The sequence below is a fragment of the Nesoenas mayeri genome, assembly GCF_963082525.1.
Source record: "Nesoenas mayeri genome assembly, chromosome: 13".
NCBI classification, from domain to species: domain Eukaryota; kingdom Metazoa; phylum Chordata; class Aves; order Columbiformes; family Columbidae; genus Nesoenas; species Nesoenas mayeri.
The window spans coordinates 12,859,447-12,886,064 of record NC_137550.1 but is presented as its reverse complement, the minus strand read 5'-3'; the positions used below and the strand labels follow the sequence as shown (position 1 = coordinate 12,886,064).

General features: G+C 45.8%; 1 protein-coding gene across 1 annotated transcript in view; it reads left to right on the top strand.

The window, feature by feature from the left end:
* Window positions 1-2,428: 2,428 nt before the first annotated feature.
* The window catches only part of LOC308045343 (vascular endothelial growth factor receptor kdr-like), a gene marked incomplete at both ends in the record, with an annotated part of 124,908 nt that continues 100,718 nt past the window's right edge, over window positions 2,429-26,618 (top strand). The window contains one exon of the mRNA XM_080352581.1: window positions 2,429-2,492. Within this exon, the coding sequence (XP_080208707.1) occupies window positions 2,429-2,492 (64 nt within the window). The remainder of the gene's footprint in view (window positions 2,493-26,618) is intronic.

Sequence of the window (26,618 nt, the reverse complement as noted above, 5' to 3'; positions counted from 1 at the left end):
GATGTTGAGAAAAGCGTTCCTGATTTAACACTGCGCATGAGAAATGATGCCTCTTGTTGATAACACTGGAAATATCTAAGGCTATTCTGTGCTTAATTTATTGTTTGAATTTGGGATATTGCAACACTAGGTATCAATTCTGATCTTCTGAAGTGTCCATTTTCCTTGCAGGATAACATATGGATTTGTAACTCAGTCTCACTTTGCTGTAGCGCAGTTTAATGTAGCGTACATGCTTGTGCGTTAAGAATTTAGAAGCATACTAAAAAGAGGCATGAAAAACTTGACAATACCCTGATCACAGTTCAGTTACACTAAACCCCTTGATATACATACAGTATAAGGTCTAATGCACCTGCTAGCTTTCTCTTCTTTTGAAGATGAACTGAGCAAGAGTAACAAAAAATGCAAACAAACCCTGTCCTGCAGCCATGGGGCTGACAGTGCTTTACTGTGAGGCTGCAATCGGTCATTTAACCCCAGTTTCCCACTTGTGGCATTATTGGGAATAATGTGTGGGCAGCTGTAGAGCTTCCCCAACTCCCTAATTATCAGTACAGCGTAGTGGTTTGTGTATATTAAAAGCCACGTAACTGGTATGTGCATTGCAATAGCATGGAATAGCTCTCTCCTCATCACCTGAGTGCCAGCTGCACTTCCAGAAGTGTCTCTTATGGGCACTGAGGCACCTCCCAGGACGCCTGGCACTAGCTAAGCACAGCTTCTGACTCTTAAAGCTGAGGCTGTGCTGGCCCAGGCGGCACCTGTGGCTGAAGGAACAGCCCTGAGCCTGGAAAAGACTCTGCTCTCCCAGCGCGAGGGCAAAAGGGGGAGCATCTGAGTGTTCCCTGCCAAATCCATGCTGTCCCACCCCTGGAGTGCTCTCCCCTGCTGAAATCCTGCCTGGCATGGCAAGAGCAAAGGCACACGGACAGGCTGGAAGCCTTGATGTGTGGGTGGATCTGTCTACACCCAAGCACTTGGAGATAACGCTCAGGTGACACAGACGCAGCTGCTACGAGAAACCCATGACAGATCAGGGAGGCAGCTGTGCTACAGAAATAATACCACCATTAGAGCTGCCTGAAATATCCTGTTCAAACAAGAAACTTTCCCCGTGCCCCAAGAGCGAGGGATGCACAGGGTGGCTGCCACAAGAAGGGAGGCAGCAGGGCAGGCAGGACTGAGGTGGCATTCCAGCAGGATACGCTGAGAGGCGTAAAGAGAACCCAAACCTGCTAAATAACCAGGGGAAGGGGGGCAAAGACAGCGATCCTGCAAGAGAGCCTGTTTCTGAGGTGGTGTCCCTCTGTGCTCCTGTGCCCTGGAGCCCTGGGAGCCCCGGAGCCGGGCGGGAAATTCCAACCCCCTAACCACCTTTCTGCTTTTGGGGGAAGCGGGACAGGACTGGGGGAAGATGTTGCCACTTGATGCTCACACAGCTCTGGCTTTGCAGGGACCGGCGATGCTGGGAGGCGTCGGGGAACAACTCGGCTCATTTCTTTGCCCCATCTCAGGCAGCAGCAGCAACAGGAAATCCAGGAGCTCTGTGAAATGACAGGGAGGGAGAGAGAGTGAAGTCCCCTTGCCTCGGTTGGTGACGTCTCTCCTTCCTCTTTTTTTTTTTTTCCTGTCCCTATAAAGAATCTCGGGCTCGCATCAAACTTCCCAGTGAAAGCAAACCAAACCCTGAGGGGTGGGGGGAAAGGGAGAGAGAAACACCTAAGGCGGGATCTGGCCATGCCCAAGCCCCGCTGCCTGCCGGCTGCCGGCCCCGGGCGCTGTGGGGTGCCCCCCGGCAGGTAGCCAGCCTGGGGGACCCGGACCCTCCTTCTCGTCCTGCCTCGCCAAACTCGCCCAAGTGGAGACATTCGTTCTTCCTCCCGACCTCCGCAGCACCTGCACCTCCCTGGATAAATTACATCTGAGAGGAGGCTTTTCAGTTCAGCCACCTTATCCCAAACTGCAGGGAAAGGAACTGCTCGGAGCAGCCACTCACTGACTGGAGGAAACTTTTTGCCAAAGTTTTCTGGTGCTTTGCTTTGCTTTTTAACCCCTTGAGTTACTTTGCACCACGCAGCTGGGCTGGGGAGCCTTCTCCTCTCATGCAACCCCCCAGGCACCCTATGAATTAGAAAAGGAGGGGGAAACGAGGAATAAAGTTATTGTGAAAAGGGGGGAAAAAAAGCCTAAAAACTTTCACCTCGAGAAGAAAGCAAAACAAAATCTGCAGCCCAAGGATGAAGCGGTGAATGGAAAGAACAATTTAACTGGAATCAACAAGTGGGAACTCCTGCACGCCTTGTTCTTCCCCTCCCTTCCCGCTCCGGCCCGCAGGCTTTCAGAAACTTGTTGCTGGAAATAAAACTTTGTCCCGGTTTGCGGACCTCTCCTCCGCGCCTGACACGGGATACGGCGGGCACCGGCGATGGTCCCCAGGCCGAGCGCCGCGCTGGCCATCTACGCCCTTCAGGCGCTGCTCCTGATGCACGGTAAGCCCCGTTCACACGCGGGTTTCTCCTCCCGAGCGGGCGGGTGAACGCGGGCCCGGCGCTGCCGGCGCTGCCGCTCCCCGCGGTACCGCAGGAGAGGTGGCGCCTCGGGCGGGCCGCTAGGTGGCGCCCGGGCCGGCGGGGACGCGCGGGGCAAGGCCCGGCCGCCCCTGCCCGGGGCTGCCCCGGGGGCGCTGCGGGGCCGCTGGGGCGGCGCGGGGACGCGGGGAGCCCCGGGGAGCCCTTCGGAGCGGCCCCGCGGGGTGCAACCCGCCGGTATCTGAAAAGCCAAGGGGCAGGTGAATGAGATACAGAAGGATTTTTCCATCTGCCCTGTGACTTTTCATTATTTTATTAAGCGTAAGGATTTTGCTGGATTACAATGCCATTCACTCATGACACTGCAAATTCTTGTAAGGGAGATGTTCTATTACTTACTAGGGAATTCTTTGTGACGGTGATGATTTTTTTTCTTGGATAGTGAATGTATTTCACAGCACAAAATTTCTATAGCATATTATCATAGTATAACATCAAGAGAATAGCTTCTGGAAACACTGTGAAGCATCACTGTCCTTGATTTTTCTGGGATCATTCGGGGATTTACTGTATTCCTTCTGCAGAAAGGAACTGATTGGCAAGCACTAGCCCGGGTGAATTTCACACATCCCCTACAGTCCCTTCCCCACAGTTACCTACAGAATAAATAGCTAAGCCTAAGATTGCATTCCAAAGGCCTTACCCAGCTTTTCCCGAAAAAAACCTGAAGCAGCAAACCTTACGGGCAAAAAGGAGCCTCCCCAGCACAGCAACCCTGGCGACCCGGGGCGGCAGCGCCCAAGCTCACCCCGGGAGGGCAATCCACAATCCGCAACCCGCAGCACAGCGACAGCAGCGCCCACACCTTGAGCTGCACCTGGCGCAGCATCGGAAGCTCGCGCAGCCCTCCGAGAATTCCCATAATGTGCTCCAGCTGGCCGACACGTGCACGAGCGGCCAGCTGCATGCTATGCTAGTTTTAAAATCTGAATAGGCTGGAAAAGTTGCCCATAGAAGGCATACTACCAGAAATCCAGACTGATTTTCACGAAGGCATAAATCGCCATAGATGTTCATGGATCAGAGAGAGATAATAACGAGCATTGGGCAGAAGGGAGAAAGTGTGTCTTGCCACAAGGGTTCCTGAGCCTCCAGGATACAGTGGGACATAGTGCAATTGTTACTCAGGAGGGGGGTGAAAAGCCTGGCTAGAGATGCTATACCCACATTTTAGGGCTGACTTGGTTTCTTACTTACCAACTTACTTCCCTAATAATTTTGGTCCTAATAACTTTGGATTTTGACCCAGATTCACTTTCCAATCAGTGCCAGGCACAGAGAAGGCAATGCCCACATCCTGTGGCAAAGGAAGGAAGGCAGGCACATCACTAACCATCCCTGTAGGCAAAGCCTGATGATGGATTTGGAAGCAGCATTAGAGATGTCAGCCCTTTGTCCGTCATTAGAAGAGAACATGTTAGCAGAGTCTCTGTGTGCCCTAATTAGACTAGAAGCCAAACTGAAACAGGGCCAGGCGGTAGGAGGGTTCCAGATAGCACTGATGTTATTGAGGTATTAACTCCTCAACCACTCTTCCCTCAAAGTTCACCTCCAGCAATGAATTCAATGAAACTTTGTTTGACCTCCCAAGGCAAAAGAGGCACAGATCTGTTCTGCAGGCTGTACATAACCTTCTCTGGGATCTCGGTGGTCAAAATTAGGCAGAGTTGCGCTGAAGAGGCTGACTGATTCGCATCCAAACAATTTCATCTGCAATGCAGACAGAAAGTTTTTCAACTGTGAAAGACACTGAGCACCCAGGGTGCTGGTTGAGAGCAGCGAGGCCGCCCAGCTTAGGGATCCCTTCCCACTCAGGACTGCCCAGGTGTCCAAGTGAAAGAGAACTCTCTCAGCTCATACCAAACCGCAGCCAACGAGCCTGAGTGCCCTCTCCTTCTATATCAGTAGCCGACTGCAACCGCTGTCTCATCTGCATGCTGCCCAACATATGTGGCGCTTTCAGTCCTTGTGGGTGTTTAGGAGGGCGAAGTGACCACACAAACATCATCCCAATAATCTCCTGCCTTATTATAAAACACAGCTTCAAAACAGCGCGTCTTTAAATTTCCTGAGACACTTCCACAAGTATCACTAAATGTCCACTTTCTTTTTCCTTACTTATGTTCAACTCCTTAGGTTCTTTCTGCTTGAAAATGTTGATGTAGGAATTATTGTGCAGATACCAGCAGCTGGCACATGTTGTAGGTATGGGATGGATTGGTTAAAAAAAAGCCCTTTAAAAAGCAATCTGCTAAGAATTTTTGACACTAGCAACATCTTATATCCTGCATGAAAAATTTAGCATCTTTTGCCCCCTGACATTATCATCCAAACATTTTTAATATATGAGCAATGCAAATAATTTTTGGGATATTGGAATAAACTCAGCAATTTCAGCGATTTAATATTGGAAAACTAACAAGATTCAAGAATAAAAATTGGGTCTTTCCTGACCGCTTTCAAATTAAAGCCAGTTTGAAATTCAAATTTTTGTTGTTGTTGTTTCATTTTGCAACCTCCTCTACAAATAGAATATACAAGGACGGGCAACTTAGCTTGCTAACGTATACATTTCAAATATGTCACGTATCAGTAGGTAAGTCAAAAGCTTGAGGAGCTGGGATTGCCCCGGGTTTGGCAGCTCGGATGCTGTGGGCTCGGTGCTGCGCTGCTGCAAGGGCAGAGCCGTTCAGGGGATGGTTCTTCTTTCCTCCAGTGCTGGAAAGCCGAGGGTTGCAGAGCTGACAGTACGGGCTGCTGATCAGCTCGAGTAAACCAAAAATGTGTCTCTTAATTAGTGTTATTCCTAAACGTTTGCTTTACTGTGGGAAAATGTTATAAAAAGCAGAGATTTTTTTTTTAAGATTGTGATATATGAGCCTTCTGCCTGAAACCAACTGGAAATCTCTTCATGTGAATTCAGCTATTTAAGGCAAGGAAAAAAAAACTTAAAGTATTTCTGAATATTCTCTGAACATCTAAAAACCAGCATTGTACCCAAAAGAATACTGAGAATACAACCCAGGTTGTTTGTTGAAGGTTTCTGTAATAAACATTTACAATATTTTCTTTAAGAAATTAAAAACATTTCCCCATTGGTCTGCTAACACGTATCAATTTCAATAAAAGTAACAAAGTACATTTGAGTTCTCTCTGTCCTTTCATACATTCTCTGAATTGTTCATATTATGTTGAAGTATTTGTACAAAGTGATGTGCTTCAGTGTGAAGTAATATGCCAAGCTGGGTGGAATATATAATAGATAATATTTTTGTTGCTGGTAGGTTTATGCACAAGGGCAAAAGGTTTCCAGCCACCACAGGAGATTTCTTACATACAGTCAGTGGGAGGTGATCTGTGGTTTTTGTAAGTTTGTCTCCCAAATTGCCAGTGCTGTTTGAAGGAGGGTGAAAATCTGCCCTATACCATATACATTTAGAGATGAAACTCGTCTTTTCTTTCCAAAGACATTTGCAAAGTATATGCAGCAAGGGTCAGCTGAGCATCAGCGAAGGGGAGGATGAACAAAGAAGCTGCTTTCAGTTTACATTGCAAAACAGTTTTGGGGGCAGCAACAGCAACCTGCATTTTTTAAAATTACACAGGAAATTTCCAAGAGGCAGCGTTTGACTTTCTAAGTCAGTATGAGAAGGACACTGAAGCTTAGCCCTACATGCTTAGTTTGATATTTTCTCTGATCAGCCTTGCTCTACCTTTCCTTTTTCCTCTAAACCAGCCTGATGCCGCTAGAATGGGAATTACAAGTGGAAGTAATTAAAAGATGTTTGGAATATCTAAACAACAGCTAGGAACAAAACAGATTTGTCCCCAGTGTCTTCTTTCAGAAGGCTCCCAAGTCCTGTTCCTCCCGTCCTCATCTTCAGGCAGAGCATCTGACTGTACTCACTCACAATGACCAAAAAAAAAGCCTGGCTGCCTAAATAAGCTGGCACAAAATGTGTGTAATAGAGAATGCATCTCCTCACCAAGTTAGGCACTTCTTCAATTGTTCGTAAGGCCACAGAGCAAATAGGAGAAGCTGCCAAAGTCTACCAGCCAAGGTTATTATCTGGAAATGGCATTTAATATAAGCGCATGCTTGAAGCTTGCCCCAGGGAGCGGAGCTTCAGCAGTAGAGAGCTTGCAATCATCAGAAGGAAGGCAGGATGAGAACACCTCAGGTGAAGCAAGGTTTTCTGAACGAGAGGTGTGACCTTGGACACTTGTCCATGAGCCACTTCCTCCAGTGGGGAAGAAGGAAGGTTCAGAGGAGGCAGGGAGTCTGGTCTCACCAGGCTGTGATGAGCAAAACTGCCCATTTTGTGCAAATTCCTCACTGCCCAAGTGCCGAACACACTTGTGTAGGGAACCCCAGCTTGCCCGGAACCAGGAATTAACACAAATTGGGAACTGAACTAGGCAAATCTTGCAACCGCTTTTACAAGCTGACCATACCTCCTGAATCCACCAATAACCAGGATACAAACCGGGCAAGAATCTCTTGGGTCAAGTCCAGTTCCCACTTCACAGAGCTGGATCTGGTGTGACGGTGCTTTTCTTTGCCGTAGCTGAGATGGGGCTCGCAGCTCATGCGGTCACTGTCGCGTTACACCCTGTGTACCGAGGGACTGTCTCAGCTCTGTGCTTTTTGGAAATGGAAGTGGTGAATTCGGAAATGTTTGGAAATGTAAGCAGTGAATTCACACACTAAGGGCAGCTGAGCTACTGCCCTATGCAGATGTTGTTAAGTTTTGTATTAGGCTTTTAGGAACAGTGCAATAAAACTGTGCACTCTGACGGATAGTGAGTAGGTCTGAGAACTCTTTTATGATGGATAGTGAGTAAGTCTGTGGGCTGCTTATGAGGCAGTCCAATACCCTCACCTCCAAGTCCTTGGATTAGTCTGTCTTTATGGCACATACTTCTTGTCCCCACTACATCCTACATCCCTCTCCTGCTCTCCCCCCCTTTCCTGGATGTCTCCTAAGCTCCCCTCAGGGCTTGGGATTCCTTAAATTTTTACATTAGAAGAAGCCAAGAGGAATTTCTCAGCCTTTCCATAACAGAGTCTGCACAGTCTCTCCTCCCTCTACCAAAATGAGTTTTGCCTTTAAAACTGTGCCTGTTGCAGAGATTTTGGCAAGCCCAAGTGCGCTTGCCTGAGACCTGCAGCTGAACCTCTTGCTTTCTGCAAGCAGATGCACCAAGTCTTCCTGCTGTACTGAGCTTTACAAAAAGCCATTTTCTAGATATTTCCCCCGAATATCTAGAAGTGCAGATGGAGTCACAGCCAGTGCGGGGTGTGTGTGTCACCAGCGTTCAGGGCTTTTGGTGTGGCTCTAAGCAGTAAAGCTTTTAGCACTGAGGAGCCCTTGACGGAGGAAAGAACCTTGTCTAACCCTTTGAATGATGAAAGGCTGAACAAGACAGTTTTCCTTTGTGCTCTGCAGGGAATGGCAAAAACATATGGTCCCTGAGATTTCAAAATTCAGCCAAAAACTAAACTCAGGCCCAGAATGTAAAGGAAATATAGGGACCAGCCTTCTATTTTCAGATCACTTGCCTTTGTCTTCTGCATTTCCACATAGGTTTCCTTAGATCTTCCTGTGTTTTTCTGAACTGTGGGAACATGATTGCCAAGGAAGTAGAGAGGGGAGTTTGCAGCCCTGCTGGGATTGTTCTTGATTTGAGGGTCAAGGAAGCCTGACCTAGTCATTACCTGTTCCATTTTTTACAAAACCTTCATGAGTCTCAAATACCTCAGCCAAAATGTTTGCTTCCTTAGAGCCTGCAGCTCAGAAGTTGGACACCTTAAATTCTTCCTTATGGATACACCAAGGTCAGTTTGCAGGAAAAGCACCAACCACCCTGGGGCTACTTGGCTTGTTCCTCTATAGCTGTGAGTCAATTGGGGCTGCTCGTAGGGATACTTCACATACATACACAGAAACAGCTATTCTGAAAGGCATTCATCCTGTTTGCGGTTAACTCAAGTCCCATGGACTGAAATCGGTGCTGAATGCAATAATTTAGGAGTTAAGCAATTCTATCTCTAGAAGCCTGCAGTGTGTGATGTGAGCATGGGGCCTCCCAGAATCCCAGTTTTCATCCTCAGTTCCCTCAGAGCTACTTAGAAGGGCTCCCTTTGGCCCTTTGTAGCCATAGGAATCATCCCTGAAAGCTGACACTGAGTCTGGACGTCCCGTCTTTTGGGCTGGGTTGCACGGGGTTGGTGTTTCAGACCTTTATGTGCAGATGCCTACTACAGCGTGTCCTCCAGGAGTTATAAAACATGTTTTTCCCCTTCGCTTCTTCACATGTTCTTCCAGCTGCCTCTGCCGGCTCCCAGAGGGGCCGTAACACATGCCCACACAGTAGCATTTGGAAACCCTTCTTGTGGGCAATCCTAATTACAATACGCCTCCATGCAGGAAATGGCTGTTGGAAGAGATTGCCCAGAGCCCTCAACAGGAAGGTGCATGCGACTGTGTTTGAAAGGAGGGAAGTAAAGCACTGCAGATTATCAGTTGCAAGCCTCAAGGTCTCTGTCTTTCCTCGCAGAAAAATAAACCCCACAGGTGGTGTTGTGCAGCACTGGGTCGCTAGGTACACAGCCCACCTCCCCTTCACTCCTGAATTAGTACTGCCATTGCTCATTTGCAAAGAGAAGGGAAAGGACTTCATGAGCACTTAAAAGCACAAGTATTACTTTGCTCCTTAACCCATGCGGAATATCAGAAGATATAATAATGCAGCACCCAGGTGCAGGGAGAAATGCTTTTCCCAATCTTCTGGATGTATAAGAGGCAAGGAAGTTTTATCAGCTCTTGCATGACACAGCAGGATGGAGCTAAACAGCAAGTTTGGCTAGTTAAAAGGGTTTTGTACTGTTACAATTAAAGGATGATTCAAGGGAATGTAAACAATGATGTCACTCCCAGAACCTTTTAAACACAATTTAAGCTATTACATGGTGTGAAGCAGAGAGAATCAGCTAACCTTTTGGCCTGCCACATTTTTTTCTCTACAAACGGATGATGTCTGGATTATTTTCATTTCATGTTCATGCACTAGGGACAAGCCTTCCTCTCAGTTACACAGGTTTAAAGCTGAAGACAATAGCCTGTCTTTGAATTTTCCTTTGTGTGACTGAGAACATTCATTTTATTATGGTTGTTTATACATTTTGTGGTAGAATCTGAGTGAGAAAAGAACTGATTGAAAGCTGCTCTCTCACTGCATGCTTTATAGAGATTTTACTGATCTTGCTGGAAAATCCCGATTTGTTTTGGATGTGAAAATTCACTGTGTGAAAGCTAAATAACCTGCTTACTTTCCTATGATGAATGAAAGCCCCTGCACCGACCTGCACCAGCATCCAGTTGTGTGAGGCAGCACAACCCCAACTGCTATTCCTGAATCAGTGTACGCTCCCACTTCACATTTATTTTGGCTTTAAAGATCCCATTCTGCTAAGCTCCTGGAGGCTCTCCTGCTTAAAAAAACTTCACTTCAGTCTTGGCAAGTTTTCTACGAATAAGAATAGAGTAACGGCTAAGGGGAGAGAATGGGGTTTGGCCCAGCAGGAATTACCAGAGAGAGCAATTAAACCCCGGAATCCTGTGTGAGGATGAAGGGAGCAGAGCATGCAATGGGCAGGGAGTCCCTTGGGCAGAGCCTCCGCTGGCTGGGGTCTCCATGCAGTTGGCCCATCTCGCTTTGAAGGAGCTGTGTGTTTCTCACAGCTCATCATCCCACTCAGAGATGACTTTTCCAAATATAATGAAACCATGGGTCTCTGGGAAAGTAAGGCCCTGTTGTTACAATGAAGCTGCTAATGATCCTGTTAACAGCTTTATTACTTAATCCACTGATACATCAAGTCCTGATTTGATCCAGAAAAGAGATAAACCAAGTCTTCGGTGTGATGTATTTATAGGTTTGGAATTGCTCTGGGGTTTCTAGGCTGTGTTCACATTTAGACTGTTTTCTCATGGCTTTCCCACCAAGCCAAACAAACAACGCAAGCTTCATTCTCTGGGTCAATTTGGGCAATATCAGCCTGCCCTGATGAAAGAGAAGTGCAAGTCAAAGCAACAGACCCAGCATGGCACAACTGCGGGGCGAAGGGACTGTGTGGGCAAGGTGAAGTCAGCTGCTGAGCAGGGTATGTCGAGGGTTCCTCCCATCTGGCTCCACACACGATTGTACGCTGAGTTCCCCATTAGGAAATTTTGTCATTACATTTGAAGGAGGGTGTATACAAGACTGATTTATTCTTCTTGGTATTATGGAGCCATGGGATTATTCTGATCTATAGACTTTTCAAACAGAAAGACCAGCAGAGTTGGTTATTTATATGCTACAGCTTCTATCAGAAGAGCATTGTTAGACTAGAAAGATAAGCCCCTAAAAGAAATTTGGAGTTTCACAATATACTAATTGGACTGCAATCTTTATACCAAGGATCAAAATATTCAGTATAAATTAGCCACGTACTTTGCCTTTTTTGTTGTTGTCTATTTTGCATTTGAAATGTAATGTGCAAATTATGAGGTGAAACGTAATAAATCACGAAGTAGCGTGCCTTCTGGTTACTGAAGTTGATCTCAATAGCATTTTGCTTGTTATATTGTTATTAAATATAAATTGCTAACCTTCTTTTCCTAATGTACTATCGAGCAAGTCAGAGCTGGTATACAATACCATCTAGGGCTGGCAGCCACAAACAGGCACTACGACATCCCCCAGGTCTACAAGCGCAGACTGAAGCTCCCAAGAGCTTGCCTTTTCCCTTTGTGCACGATTTTTTTTAACATTCTTTTTGATAGTATCTTGAGTTTTCTGGAGAGTTTCTGGCAGAAGGACAAAATAGGAAAGGAGACGGTTTTGTTTGGGTATAAATCTCAGTTTTCATTTTGCCAAACCTGTCCTGCGCTTTCGAGAAAATTGGGGCAGTAAAGCTGAAAATTCTGTGCTCCAAGTGGGATTAGTGGAAAAGCTAAAACTGGGCTAGGTTTGATTTCCATGGAGCAGAGTTTGCATAGCTGCCATTGAAGGCCATTTGCTCTTCCACTGTGCAATACCACAGTATCACTGCACTTTAAAATGTGAACGTAGACTTCCAAATGCTACGGGGATTTGTGCCTGGCATTGAGCAATGCAACTTTGGCATTCTGCCTTTCTGCCTCCCTTTGCCTGAGACGTCCCTCGGTCTGATGACTTCACCTAAAACTTCTGGTCTCAACATCTTACAATTTAAATGAATCTCATTTTCAAGGTAGTTTCTAGTAAAAATATAAAGGCGTCTTTCTGAAACAGGCAGCTATTGCTTGGGAAAACAGGAATAATCACTGTAAGATAGATGATGGGGTAGAATCAGTTTGGCCAGATATACGAGACATGCAGCTGACAGCATGAATCTCTTACCAGCATAAATCAGATCCAATTGTAAACACGACTACTTGGTTCAGGGTCTGCAAGTGCCTTGGGCAGACTGCACTGCCTGTGCAGTACTGAGCAATGTCCTTTAGGGGCTCGTTTGCTGCATTAAATAAACCACTAAGGAGATTCTCCTTGTGCAGAGAGAGGAGAGAGGGATGTGGATTCAAATAACAATGGTGCTGTCACTACCGCTTCTCCTCAGGTCTTTCCTGGGTCACACTTAGTGTGACCACACTTTGTAACTGATGAGGTGGAAATCACCTGTTTGATGAACTAGCCCTTCTCCTGAAGAAAAGGCAGAGTGTAATCTTTAATCCAGAGTCTAGCGCTTGATAACCTGTGTGAGGGAAACACTGAAGGCATTATTCTGTGATTCTGGGATTGCTGTTACAGGTTCTGGACATTTCTGATACCCTTAAACCCTTTCTATGCATTTCTTTTGGATACATGGAGCAGCAATGATACTGACATCGTTAAAGCAATCACAATTACGGTTCAGGATAAACACTTCACCTTGATGAATCAGGTAGCTAATGCTTTGCAGGGTCATCATATGGGGCTGCTGGTTCTTTAATTTCCAGACTGACCAATATATCTGGTCATGTCCGGTGTCACAATAGGCAATCTCCTTAAATTTAGAGCGAGACTAACCAGACTTACCAAGACACAGTAAAAGGAGTTAAGAAGCATAAGTAGGAGAGCCCAGAACACCCTAATTCCTTTAGTCATCTTTCCTGTTTTAAAATCTTTTTGCTTATCTTGGTTCTGGTCTTGACATCTGCTGGTAGTGAAAGCAAAGTGGTGACACTTGGGCGTGGTGGGATGTAGAGAGGGTACTTCATACGCTGACCTTCTCGCAGCATATACGATAAAGGAATTGAGAGACATTCTCGGCATACATAGAGCAAAGGTCTCTCTCTTGTGTTCTTTCATTTGACAGTCAAAGTGATGTCCTTAATGTGCATTGTACTGCTAGCCTTTGAAAGACTGCCTTTTTGTTTTGATTCTATATTGTTCTAAGTTAAATAGTAGGAAAAGAGAAATCTCTGCCACCATAACATTCTCTTATAGGTCTATTCATTATAGATCCTGAGAGGAAACTGAGAGTTCCCCTGGACAATGGTCTGATATACAAACGAGCATACATTAACTTTCTGTGGTTGTATAGCTCATTTTGCCTGCATTTCCTTCACGTTCTTAGGAACATGGTTTCGGGCATAATTTAGTTTGATGTCTTCCTCTGCCTTGAACTGCTGTCGTGTTAGACATACTGCACATCAAGCAGCCTCCTTTAAGTAACTCAACTTTGGTCCTCTGTCCTTTGACAGACACCTTAGGGGAGCTCTCTTGGGGCACATCTGCAGCGGCTTTGGCAGCACTAACTGCAGAACAGGGTATGATACAGAAACCGTCAGAATCTCTGCATGGGAAATGGCTGATGCAATTACAGCTGTGCTCACTGCACTAATTAGTGTGGACACTCTGCCCAGACCACAGCTCAGCTGCTGCATGAACTGCACCCTTCAGTTTGTGGGTACCCACTCAGACCTCTCGTGCTTTGGGCACTTTGGCACTGAGGAGAGGAATCTCTCTGCGGCACGGGTATGTTTTCTGCTTCTGTGCCTCTGCTCCTCTTGTGTACATCAGGGAGATGACCACCTCCCTTCTTCCCTGGAGGGACGGGGTGAAAAATGTTTGGAAGAGAAAAAGCAGCTCAGGAACTGTAGTAGATTTATTTGATCTTTCACTTGAACCACCAGAGAAAAAGCCATCTGAAGCTACAAAGATATTGAGGCATTTGAGGCTGTAAGGCTTAGGACTGGGATACTGGGATAGGCTTGGCCTGAAGTGTCAGAAAGTCCTCCAGACAGGCTCCTATAGAACTTGGCTTTGGCTGTTGATCTTTTGCACTGACATGTCCTGCTCTTACTTACTTTGCAAGGGAACAGAACCAGGCAGATGAAAAAGATGAGAGATCAGTTATTGTTACCCCGCTTTGCACAGTCTGAAGAGCGTAACATCTGCTTCTGAAGCCTGTCCCATCCAACAGTGTGTCCAGCTCCCCACCCTCTGCTAACGCCGGCTTTGCAGAGCCTTCTCACGTGTTCTGGGTACCGCCAGCTGCCTGGCAGGGATGTACAGGGTTCACAAGGCTACAGCTCATCTTACGGTACCTCCCCCAGCCACCTGGCCCACACAGGTGCGGTAGGTTGCTGGTTTCCTCGGAGGAATAATGCAGTGCAAACACACACACATGCGCACATAGGTGCAAATGGATGCAGCGTCACTCCGATTGCAACTATATTCCAACAAGCCTCTTGGTTTTCATTCTGACTGTGTCTTCTGGCACAGAGAAATTTGCAAATCTAATTTTCAGCTCCCTTCTAATGGATTCCCCTGCTGAGTGTCTGTTACAGTTAAAGGATTCCAGATTGAGAGTTTATTCGCATCTCCCCTGTGCACATGTCTGTTGGAGGTACTACTTGGAGAGCTAGTTAATGAGCCTGGAGTGCGACTGAGTGTTTGTGCTGATGTTCAGGAGCAGTTTCGCCTCCTCCTTGGAAGAAGGCAGCCCTCACACCCTTACTGCCCGTTTGTTTTCTTACTGCTTTCATCCCAGTAGAAATAAAGTGATTATAGGTATCAGATCGCACAATTTATCAAAGTTAAGAAACAAAAGGACAAACCGCCCTCAATAGGAGCTTGCTTGTTCTGGAGCTTGCGCACTTTTTGGGAGGAGAAAAGAACAGCATGCAGCAAGGGTTCCAAACACCCTGTGGCACCTCCTTGCCCCGTGTGCTTGCCCCACTGGCCACCCTCAGAGGAGAGGGCACTGCCGTCCACACCAGATACCCACTAGTGCCAGCTCCTTGCAGCCAGGAGAGCCTTTCCCTGGATGATCCTGCAGCTCAGCACAGAACTGGGAGCCAATTTACTTGAGCTCTAATTCCTGCCGTGCTGCAGGCTTCCTGTATGACCTTAAGTAAGATACTTATCTTATCAGTCTCCAGTTTCCAGCAGTATATAATAGCAATTACTTACCAACCTCACAAACACGTTGCAAGGTTAAATCCCTTTGTAAGCCATCACACAACTAATCTTAGAAATGCAGACTGTTATGATTATTATTATTATTGCCATTTTGGCACTGTCCTTTCTCAGCCACGGATGTTTTGCTCTGACATCTGCACTTATTCAAACCTACAGCTAAGGTTTAATATCAGTTTTCACAAAAGATTTGCTCGTTTTTGGGCACAGTATATTGGATCTTCACCCTCAAAGGCCCTTAGAAGGTGGGCATAACATACAGAAAACAAAAGGTGATTGGGGCACACATATACAAACAAGACAACCCATTCCACACATCTTCTCATACCTGGAGACCAAACCTCTAGTGCTTATTTTACTGTTTGTTAAGATTGTCTCTTGAGGAAGGGCGGGAAGAAGGACAAAAGGAGACATTGTTCCTCTTTCAAAAGCATTTTGTTTTTGCCAAGCAGTTGGCCAGGCAGTTCTCTTAAGTATTTACTTCAAGAATACACTTCTGTCTCCAGCAGGCACAAAGACATCTCTGCTGGGGCATCTTGGCAGGACAGAAGCCAACAGGACAGGAGGAGCCCAGGTGGGGTCAGCATTGGACCTGGGCACTGTGTAGTGTTAGGATTAAGGTCAGGATTAGGGTTAGAATTAGTTTTAGGAGAAAGAAGGGCCTGAGGATGAGTGGGGTTGTGAAGGGGCTGCCAAAGGAACAAGGGGCTGCAAGTCTCTGGGAATGAAGTGAGCAGGAGGCAGCACAGACAGATGCCTATAGTGCAGAAAGACGCCCCAGGAACCAAACTGTTTGACTGAAGCTCTGTGGGGCTGTTTCCGGAGGGTGAGGGAGGTGTTGAGGGGTGCTGGCCGTGCCCGGCTGGGGAGGGAGAAGTCTCTCAGGGCTGGCAGACCAGGGCTCGGATGGGTTTATCAATGGGGGTCATCGTGAATTCCTCACTTACCCTGCAGTAAAGTCTGTCTGTGAAGCCAGCCTGGGAAGGCTCCTGGGCACCTGGCACTCATTCAGCCACTGCTTTGGATGTATGTGACCAGTAATCTGTGTCTTTTCACATGTAGTTAAGCCATCTAGAAAAAGATCAATTTATTGAAGAGTTAAAACGTTGATCGTTACGTCCAGGCTAAGCTAGAATTACAATTGCTTAACCTCTTACCGAGGGGTTTCTCTCACTTAAAAGGGAACAACATAAATGAGTTTTCACTGGAATATGCTATCCTGGCATTTTAATTAAGATGAAAATATATAGGTAAAAAAAATATCTGGGCATTATCAGTTTTCATGGCTATTATTCCATTTGTCAGCTGGGGCAATCCATTTGCTGTGTGAACTGCAGTGCTAAGGGTATGGTATCTTTGTGCTCAAGAGCAACATATTCCCAAGCATGTTGTCTTTGGCATGGCCAATATTTTATCTGCCAGAGCCAACGTTAATGAAAAATTCCTGAAAAATTCCACATTTCAACACAGCACCGCTCTGATGGGAATAACAATCTCTTCTGACCTCGTTCAAAAGCAGATATCAGGCAGGATACAAAATAGGGAGGTATTCCTGACCCCCCCTGCACAGGACTTTGGGTTCTTTGTGCTAAGTTAGTGATGCTTGCCTGCCTTCGTAAGTGATTTCAACACTGTTAGGTTGTGTACTCCCCATTGTACCTGCATCCAAAATCAGCATTTCTCAGAACACACACGCATGCAGTCAGAAACACTGAGTTGGGGAAGCTAAGAACTGCCATCTAGTTTTGTTGCGCAACAGTCTCACCTCTTTGAAACAGTCACTTTATAATGAGAACGTGTCTATGCAGAAGTTGGTTTCCCCTTCTGGGACAATGCTGGTAAAATCATGAGTCTTTTTGACATTGGGAGGATGAATATTTGTGATCCATTACAGTCAACATTAGCTTGGATGATTTTTAATATATAGGCTCATCTACTCATTGCATCGGACAGTCCAGAGAACTAAGGTCAAGCAAATAAAGCTGTGAAATAAAAGCCCAGCCATGTGTAAGGTGGCCATAAATCACTGTCACTGACTGCAAAGTGACAGTGGAGGGAAATGTGAGGGACTAGTTTACTTAGGTTTGCATGAACTGAATTCACACAGCTCATCATTTCCCTTAGGAGTTCAGAGCATCACATACTTTTGTCGTAAGCAGGACAGTACTAGAGGTTAACTGGTATACAGAGGAGACCCTGCAACCCAGCTCAGAGACGTGCAGGATTTCTACACACAGTGTAGGTCACTCGGTAAGTGGAGAAGCGAGTGAGTTTGTCAACAAGCAAGGAAAACCCCATGTATACAGCTTCTCCAGCCATCGTCCTACAAACAGAAACCTCTGCGTTATGTGCACACTTGGTGGACCAGAACACAGCGGGCAAAGGAAAATTAGAGACCTACACCTACCGGGCATTCAAAGCCAGCTCGTTACACACACACACACACACCTGACAAAAGGCAGGGCAAGCAGTGTCATTTATTCCCCGCTCTGTTGCTGGAGTCCATACTATCCGTCTACTATCAATAGCTGTCTGTCATGCCCTGGAGACAGGAGAAAGCCTGACAGCACACAGATAAGAGCAGGTGCTAATTTGATGAGGTGGCACAGCACACAGACACAATGCTGTGTAAATGCTCTCGTTTCAGCCCCTGGAAGGTCCTCTCTTGCCAAATTCTCCCCTGCTTTGGAGACTTATAAAATGGCAGTTGCTCAGTCGAGAACACAGCGTGATCCTCCTGCGTAGACAAGGTTTTTGATGTGCTCACTCTCTGAGCTGCCACCTTCATTTCAGTTTTAAGGGGATTGCAGAGGGAGGGACAAGTTCTTGCCAACCACAGACTTGCCTAAATATTTATCTCTGCTAAAAACAGTTTAGTTTCTGGATTTAGCCCAGGGTTGATTCTGATGAGAGACATCAAACACAATATACATGAATCAGGGACAGCACATCTGGCATTGCCTGTGTGCTGTAGGAATACAAATACAAGAGCCGGTAAACTCCAGCTGGTGAGTTATTTGTACTGCAACAAGGCTGCAGCTTTCTAATATCACCACCCAGGGAGAAGAGGGTGCCATGAATCACTTGGGGCTGCTCTGTGCTCCCCTGTTGGCATGTGTCTTTCTTTTTGCTTGAGAGGACTCAAAAGTGAAGGACCATAAACACTTTTCTGAAAATCATTTGCAAGAGTGACGAAAAGAGTTGTGGGCCAAGCCAGCAGCACTGCCAATATTTCGAACATTTCTCCGACACGATGATATTTTATTTTTGGAAGTATCTGATACAAATGTTCTTTTCCTGGAAAGATTCCTCCTCCCGCTTGCCGCCCCCGCCTCCCTCAGACTGCTGGTGCCAATATTTCTGTTGCATTTTCCTCGCTCCCAGCCATTTCCTACTATAGATTTCCCTCCCCTCTGTCCTGGAGCTGATGGTGCAGGTTGCACCCTGCATTGTTCTGCTGGCCTGGAAGGAGGCGAATGGGAGCACCTGGTTCAGCTGCCCCCGCAGAGGCACCCGGCGCTGCTGGGGACGGTGATGGGGAACCCTGTGGGCACCCAGCTCATGCAGAGATGCCCTGTATCTGCCAGGCTGTCTCAGATATAGCCATGTGAGCCCCTGGTCTTCTCCACTGCGCGAGGAGGACACACCGCAGTGCTGCAAGGTCTGGTGGCTGCAGGGAACGGCCAGAGCTGCATAGGGGGAACTTACGTAGATGCCACGTCTCACTCCTCCCCATCCTCCCATCCAAGGAGAGCACTGCCCTCAGAATTGATAATGTCCATTGGCGCCTTTTACTCCATCACTCCACAAGCTGGTAAGATAAGCACGGCCTTTAGTTGGGCAAAATGTGACATGGAAACATGAGCTAAGGGTTAAAAAAATTGCAATGCTCCAAGAGTCATTTTGATCACTTTAAACACAATCATCATGCAGAGCAGTCATGGAGAGAGACTTATCACATTACTTCCCTGATTAGCCCAGGACACCAATTTTAGGTACTGTCAAAACAGTGGAGGTCAAATTTACTATGGAGGGCAAAGACCAGTGATTCATTTTTCCTTATTCTTTATAGTCACTTTTCACCTTGAAGAACAAAAGGGCCTAAAGTCAGAGAACGTTTGTTCTTGAGTCCTGCCAAAGCCTTTTTTTTTGTCCTTAATAAACCATCATTAAAATCCAGACCCACTGCCTTGACAAAAGAATACATTTGTGTATACTTAAGAGACGGGAAAGAGACTGTGTGCCAGGGCTCGTCACAGATAAAGGAATTCCGGACATTATTCCTTGTGCTCCTAGGGTTGTGACATGGGATTTCCTTTCAAAGTGGTAAATAGCCCTACAGTTGTTGTATGACAGGGTGGAGTGGTCACCGGTTTCTTTAAAATGGGGAGAGATGAAAGCGCATTATGGGAAGAAAGTCTGGACATATACGCACAATGAACCCCTGTGAATCGGGGCGAGGGGCGCAAATTCACTCCCACCCAAAGCACCAGCCCACAGCTTTGCCCTCGTAAGCTTCCCATGGTTCGGAGGCGCCACCAGCTGATCTCTGCTTTGGGAAGAACAGCTCATGGCACAGCAAACTAGATGTAACTTTGAAGATGGAGGATGGCCAGGGTAAGATTCCCCAGCTGTGAGCTTGAGGAGGAGCCTCACCATGTTCTGGAACAAGAACCAGACAGAGTCTTTTGTAACTGAAAGCACTTTTCTCTCGTTTGCCGAATCGCGCACAGGGTTGGGGTGAGCAGTCTTATCTTTTAAGAAAACAGAAGAGTTAAAGCTGCAGATTTTATCCTGTTTGCATTTTAAATAGAAAAACATTCAACTTGGTACTTGGATTACATTTTCTGTTAGACTTTGCATTAAAGACTCACTAAAGTGCACTGATTTTGCCGTGTTGGGGGAACTCGGAGGGAAGAATGTGAATCACTTGATGAGGGAGAAAAGAACATCAAGGTGATTTTATATTTGGATCTGAATACAAAACGATTTCCCTTCCTCCCTCCTCCTGTCCTGGAGGGTCAGCAAAGGCTGCAGATCCTAAACCTCACAGTTAAAGCGAGGCTTAATGAGAACAGGAAAGAAGATTTCCATGTTCCTATTCTCCAAATCCTCAGGATTCAGGTTTTCAATAATAAATGTTCATTTAAGGAATCATCAGTGGAACAGATGCATATTGCAGAATTTTGCAAATGGAAGGTTCCTACGTTATTGCTTTCTGCTTTATTGCTAGATATCTGCACTACAACTCTATAATCTTTCTACCATGTAACGACACATCTGCAGATTTATTTTCCCTTTAAACTACAATGAGATCTCGTCAGTATATGAAGTCACATGATAAAATTGTAAAATTCAGCTTGTAAACTTCATGCAAAGTGGGAATTGTCTAAGAGGTCGAACTGCTGCTTCCAGTGCAAGAGGCAGTTTGGATCTGCTGCAAAGCATCTGGTTCTACCAGTGAATGAGCTGCCCAGGAAAGGCCAGAGAAATGGAAGTCAGAGCTGCATGCAGCCCCTGCTGCAACTCACTGGCTTCAGGGGCTCTAAGTCCATACAAGACACATGGAAGATTCTAACCCAGTTCAGAACTGCAGATTTCAAAGGAAAAGTGACAAATTTTCCTTCTTCCTCTTTGATCCTTTCCTAACATCCCACATTTTTCTAAAAAACAGGGAAAAGAGAAAGTTCCCTTGTTCGCTGCAGCAATAAACCACCACACCTTCTAAAATAACTCTATGGCTCGTATAAGGAACAAAAAAGACAGCTACATGAATCATACAGAAAGAATTACTCATACATATGCATTTGCAAACAGTAAACAGGTCGTGCTTGGCATTGTTAACTCTGGCTGTACAGTCCACATCGATGCTCACAGGTATCTGAGGAGATCAGGCAAAAAGCGATCAGTGTGCAGCAGTAACACTGCTCAGAATCAGGGCTGGCACTCAAACCTCAGCACTTCTGTGGGGCATCACACATGAGGAGAGCACCGTCAGGCTTGTATGAACGGCATCACGCTTTCTGAGCCCTGCAACAGGCTGCTGAGTGATGGGTTTGGGATATCCTGGTACAATCATATGAAATCTCTTAAGATGAACTATGTTTCCATGGCCAAAAGCCAAACAAACAAAGCTCTTTGAAAAATAAACAATCAGAACTTCTTAGAAGGATTTTTAAAGAGCTAAACAGATCTAATGCTTGGTTTAGGGACTTGTGATTTTAAAATAGCTCAAATAAGCTAAGAATACCCAAACTGATCTGCTGTCCTTCCCCATGCTGGTGTGAACACATGAGAGTTTCTGTTCCCTTGCAGTGGAACTGCCCCTTCATTACAGTGTTATTGCTCAGTGTCACGATCTCTTTATCTTGGACTGCAAGGTGGAGGCAGTTTGTGCTCAGAGGGCTATTCCCACTGCACAGATATTCATATCAACACAACGGCTTTTGCGAATAACATTTGCAGGATTAGTGCTGGACATACAGCTCTTTTTACTCTCAAACTGTTTTTTTTTTCTCCCAAAGCTGCTTATGACCTTGCATTAAAGCCCAAACGAAATGCCTCACAATTTTCCTAAATACTATCTTTATTCTTATGGCTCCTGTATGAACCACTGCTATGCAGTTAATGCTCTGCAGTTGTTTCTAGCCTAAGACCTTTTAGCTGAGGGTTTACAATTTGGCATCTGAGGTCTCAGCCTGAAAATTCATCTTTGTTTTGTACTCTCCCCAAGATTCTGTTTTAAATTGATATAAACATGTTGATAGTTTATGAGTGCACCAAAATGGTCAGGCTCCCTTTCCAGCTGGAAAACAAGCGTGTTTCTTGGAGTTAAAGTACTGCATGTTGTTGGCTAGACTAGTGGCTGGTCTCATCTTGGCTTGGTCTTGCAGATCCAGGCATCTGCGTAACCTCATGGCACATCCAGAAAAGAAATTAAAACCACCTTTATTTGACTGCGCAATACTTGCTTTTCCAATTTATCTGCTTCTCTGCAGTGGGCGCTGCTTCCCCCTCTTCCTCTGATTTATATAATGCACAAATACCACCATATTCAGCAGGAGACACTAGGAACCTGTTGATTTTCTTCAGCGCATGGTGAAATCACCCAGTAACATCGTTCGTATCTGCCAGACCAAAATTCACATGCCATATTAAAGATTGTACTGACTATCCAAGATGAGAGGGAACAGACCTCTGAAAGAAGCAAGTAAGGAGCCCAGCCCTTGCTCTACCTCAATAAGCTGTTTGCTTATTCTGCAGTGTCTCGGACCTGGATTTCATTATTGGGATTAGTTCTCTGAATCCCCAGTGCAGCAAATCAAGGCTGTGTGTGTGGATTCAGTGTGGGAAGGAACCTTATTAACTGCCTGCATGCATTTGCAATTTCGTTTATCTCCCACCTTCGTACTTTTCTCTTCCTGAATCCAAATTGTTCTTTCTTGGTGACATAAAGTTTCACTCTCCTTTCATTCAGTACTCACTTAACTTTCATGATTCTCTTTTCTCTTAGTCATTTTCATATAGTCCAGTATTTCTTACCAGGGCTTCTGATACTCTGCAAGAGGTAGCCATAAGGGAGCTCCAAAAACAGGAGCTGCTTTCCTCATTTAATTACTTTTAGAGTCATAATTGTTGATTTTGTTAACTATCCAGCATAAGAACTAATTTTTTTGGTTAAAGAGCAACTGCACGTTTTCTCTGTCTATAGGAACTGCAATGAACTCTTGGGCTGGAGAGGTGAGATTTTTAGGAAAAGAAAACAGTGTCGTGCTTGTTTCTGCTCTGTTTGAAATCAATAGTAAAAATGGAACTAGTTAGGAGTTTTATAACAAAACAGCTGTGGCAAAATTCTGTGTAGAAAGTGGCTGGGTTAGACGCAGTTTTCCAGGAAAGGTTCTCCAGCCAGGATGGTGCTTCTGGTCCCAACCCAACGATGCCATGACCCTGTCAGTGAGATCCATGCGTAGGATGCTGGAGACACCACGTTCTTGGTGGAATCAGGCTTCTGAATCTGCGTCTCCCACTACCAGGGGCTGCCCTAAATAGCTGGCTATTTTTAGATGAGTCTTTTTCTGTTGCTGCTTCTTATAATAAGAAAAACCTTTGCAGGATTTGCGTTTTATCCCTATGCACAACAGGAATTAAAATAAATAAATAGATCTTAAGACATGAAGAGAGAAGAATTTCCTGCCTGGCTTTTGCTGAGCGGCGTAGGTGGCTTTAATGCAAACGGGGTCTGCTCCTGGGTACCTGGCAATGTTTTATTTTCATGGAAGTGACTGTGGTAAAGCACCTTTAAAAGCAGGATCCCACAGCACAAATCTGCTGTTTCAAAGATTGCTGTGCAATCATTTCCCCCCCATGCCACAGTTCTTGCAGAAGATGAACCGATCCGCTGCAACCTGACCAACCTCTCAGAGCAGGAATGCTCTGGCTGACGGGCTGCAGCAAGGCCAAGGAGCCCTTTGTGTCTGACCCTCCGCCAAGCCCCTCAAAGTGACCCCAAAAGTCAGGATCTGGCACTAAAGAAGCAAGTTTAGCTCTGGGCATCACTCCTGGTGTCTCACCCACCTGCTGCCCCTTCTCTGGGCTCGCAGGAGGCTGCGCCCAGACACCAGCTTTTCCTCCACACCTTCACAGGTCAAGGCATCTAATCCGGAAACCTGTGGGGGACAGAAGAGACTTTGTCACAGGCAGCTGTGCTATGTAGACTTGATAAATATGTGCAGTGCTAATTCGAAGCAGATTCCTGCTTTGCCACAAGCAGAATTCCTCCAAACCCTGCCATCAAAAACATGATGTCACAGCTGCGGAGCAGCCTCACAAACAGGGGAGAAGTTGGGGTCACGTCAGGGTAACGGTGCGGTGGAGGCTGCGAGGAAGCGATTGAAGCCCTGTTCCACGGCCTGATGGAGTTTGTCATCAAGAAGGATTTCACAAATGAATGCAGCCAATTCCCTGGGTCTGATTGGTACTTTCCAGCTTTATGCAAACCAGCGAGGAAACCAGCTTCCAGACCTAGTTAGGCCAAACTACCCAGGGAGGTTGCAGGCAAGAGATAACATAACATTGCCTGAGGCTGCAGAAATGTAACTGATGCTGGGATTGGTTTTTAAGGAGATCGTTAGGTTCTCTCTCCCCATCTCGAGCAAACGGCTTTTATCTTGTCTCCCAAAATAGCAACCTCCCACCCTTCAAAACAAACCAACAAAAATAAAAGGCAAACCTCCTGAGACAGGCACACAGGCAAAGCCGACAGAAGTAGAACACAGAGCTGATCGAAAACAGATTCCAGCAGCAAGTCCAACGTCAGTTTCAGCCCATTTCTTCTTAATGTGTAAACTTAAGAAACTGAGAAAACAAAGTAATTCCCCACCAAGCAGATTTTACTGACACTAAGCATTTACATGTTTCTGACACATGATCCCTGTGATTTGATCAAATCCATCTCTGTTTAGCATGGCACGTCAATTGAGTTGATCTCAGCAGGCTCTGGCTCATTTGCTTCTGGATTTATAGCTCAAGGAAAAATGACAACACAATGCTAACTGGGGTGGGCTTTTGCTCTGCTCGTCTCTAGCCATCCACCTTCTCTGTTTTGATTTGAACTCCATCCCTTTCGTGGCCTTCCCCTGGCCTGCTCCTTCTGCAGGTCAGTGATTCATCACACAGGAGGACACAGATGTTCTTGACAAAGAAGCGTTTCCACACAAGCTGATATTTTTTCCTGGAAAAGGAGGCTGGGTGATGGGGAGGAGGAATTCAGGACTATGCAAAAGGCCTGAGGATAAATATTGCCCATTTTTCACCACGGAGTTTGCGCTGCTGCCTCCACGGCAGGTTGGCAGCCCCGGGGAGCAGGGCTGACTGCTGGATTAACTCCGGGAAGGCTCCAAGGAGGAAACCTGGGGGCATGTGGCCCAAGAGCAGAGACAGTGTCTCTGAGCACCTAATCCACGAGTATTTGGTGGGCACTCACCTTGCTTGATGGCTATACTAAGATTTAGCTACAGAGTACAGTCAGAGGTGGTTTTTCAAGCCATCCTCTTATCATTCAGTAGAAACTCATCAAAATTTTTCTGCCAGCTCTTGCATTTCTTAGAAAACAGCCACAGTCCTCTTTTGAGGTCTGGTTTATGGGCACTTTGGAAAGGTCTGGAAAGAGACCTGGAGCCCAGGCCAGGCCATCTCAGCACAACAGCATGGCCCTAACACTGTCTAAATGTGGTAGCTAAAGCTCTTAGAGATTACTTCATATAGGTCACCGGCAAATGTTTTCTGAAGGACATCTCCTAGCACTTTATCTAGTCTAATTTTAAATATTCCTAAAGATAGGGCTGGCATCATCGCTTCCTTTGGGAGATGAATTACACAGGCTGATATAACTCAACCTTGGGAAGATTTTCTTTTCTCTCCCTAGACTCTTAGCAGCTGCAAAGGAAAAAGCAGATAAATAGATGCCCTTGATATTGGATCTCCCATGATTCCAAACTCTTCTGTTAAGCACCCTGATTTACAAACATTTTATTATTGGAGCAGCTAAAGGTCCCATTACAGCGTGCTGTGCAAGGAAATACTATCACATCCAGCAAAAAGGCTCTTGGTCTTCGGGTTAAACAAGGTGGCAAATAACCAGATTAGCAGTAAAAGGGATGTGGATTTAAACCATATTGACATTTTGCTTGAGATATGGAAAACTGACAGAACACTCCTATTCTAGTCCGTTCCATTCCATTCCATTCCATTCCATTCCATTCCATCCTATCCTATTCTACTATATTGAGGCAAAATTGTCCATATAAGGATCCTTGCCATCTCAGATGTCAGAGTCAAGCTACAAAACTGAGATCTAGTTGCATGTATTTAGTATCTTAACTGTTCCCTTCCTTAGATTTGAGCTACTGATTCTTGACTTTGAACATCAAAGAACGCAGCAAATTATACACTAAAATAGTAACTCACAACATGCAAGTAAACTCATGCTGTCTTAAAAACAAACATCTCTGTGGCACTGAAATATTTTTGTCTTCAGTGCAGCTGAACCACCAGCTTAGATGTAAGGGCATCTTTCCTTATTCTTTGGCTTGTGAGCCACTAAACAGGTTTCTTTACTGAACTCTGTATGCACTGAAGGCCCGTGCTCCTGTTTTCAGCAATGTGCCAGTCTCATCTGGACAGTTTTCAGCAAACCAAGACAAATGAAGGGCTGTGTTAGTCTCCCTCGTCCGGCTCTACTGACTCAAATCACTGCAAACAAATCGTTTCCATGTACAAAGGTTTCCGGAAGGAAAGACAGGACCCAGAGCCGATCCACATGGCATATCCTGGTAACTCCCATCAGATGGGCTTAAAACATCTTTTTTCAGATCTCACAGAGGTCATTCTGTACTGTACAGTGCTTAAGGACATGGTACAGTTAGTTCGAGGGTTTTTCCATCAGTCTCATGCACAAGTGGCTGACAGAACTAGAAGAAAGTCTTGGGAGTCACTGACTGAGTCTGCAGATGGTGGAGGAGGAACATGAGTGAGCTT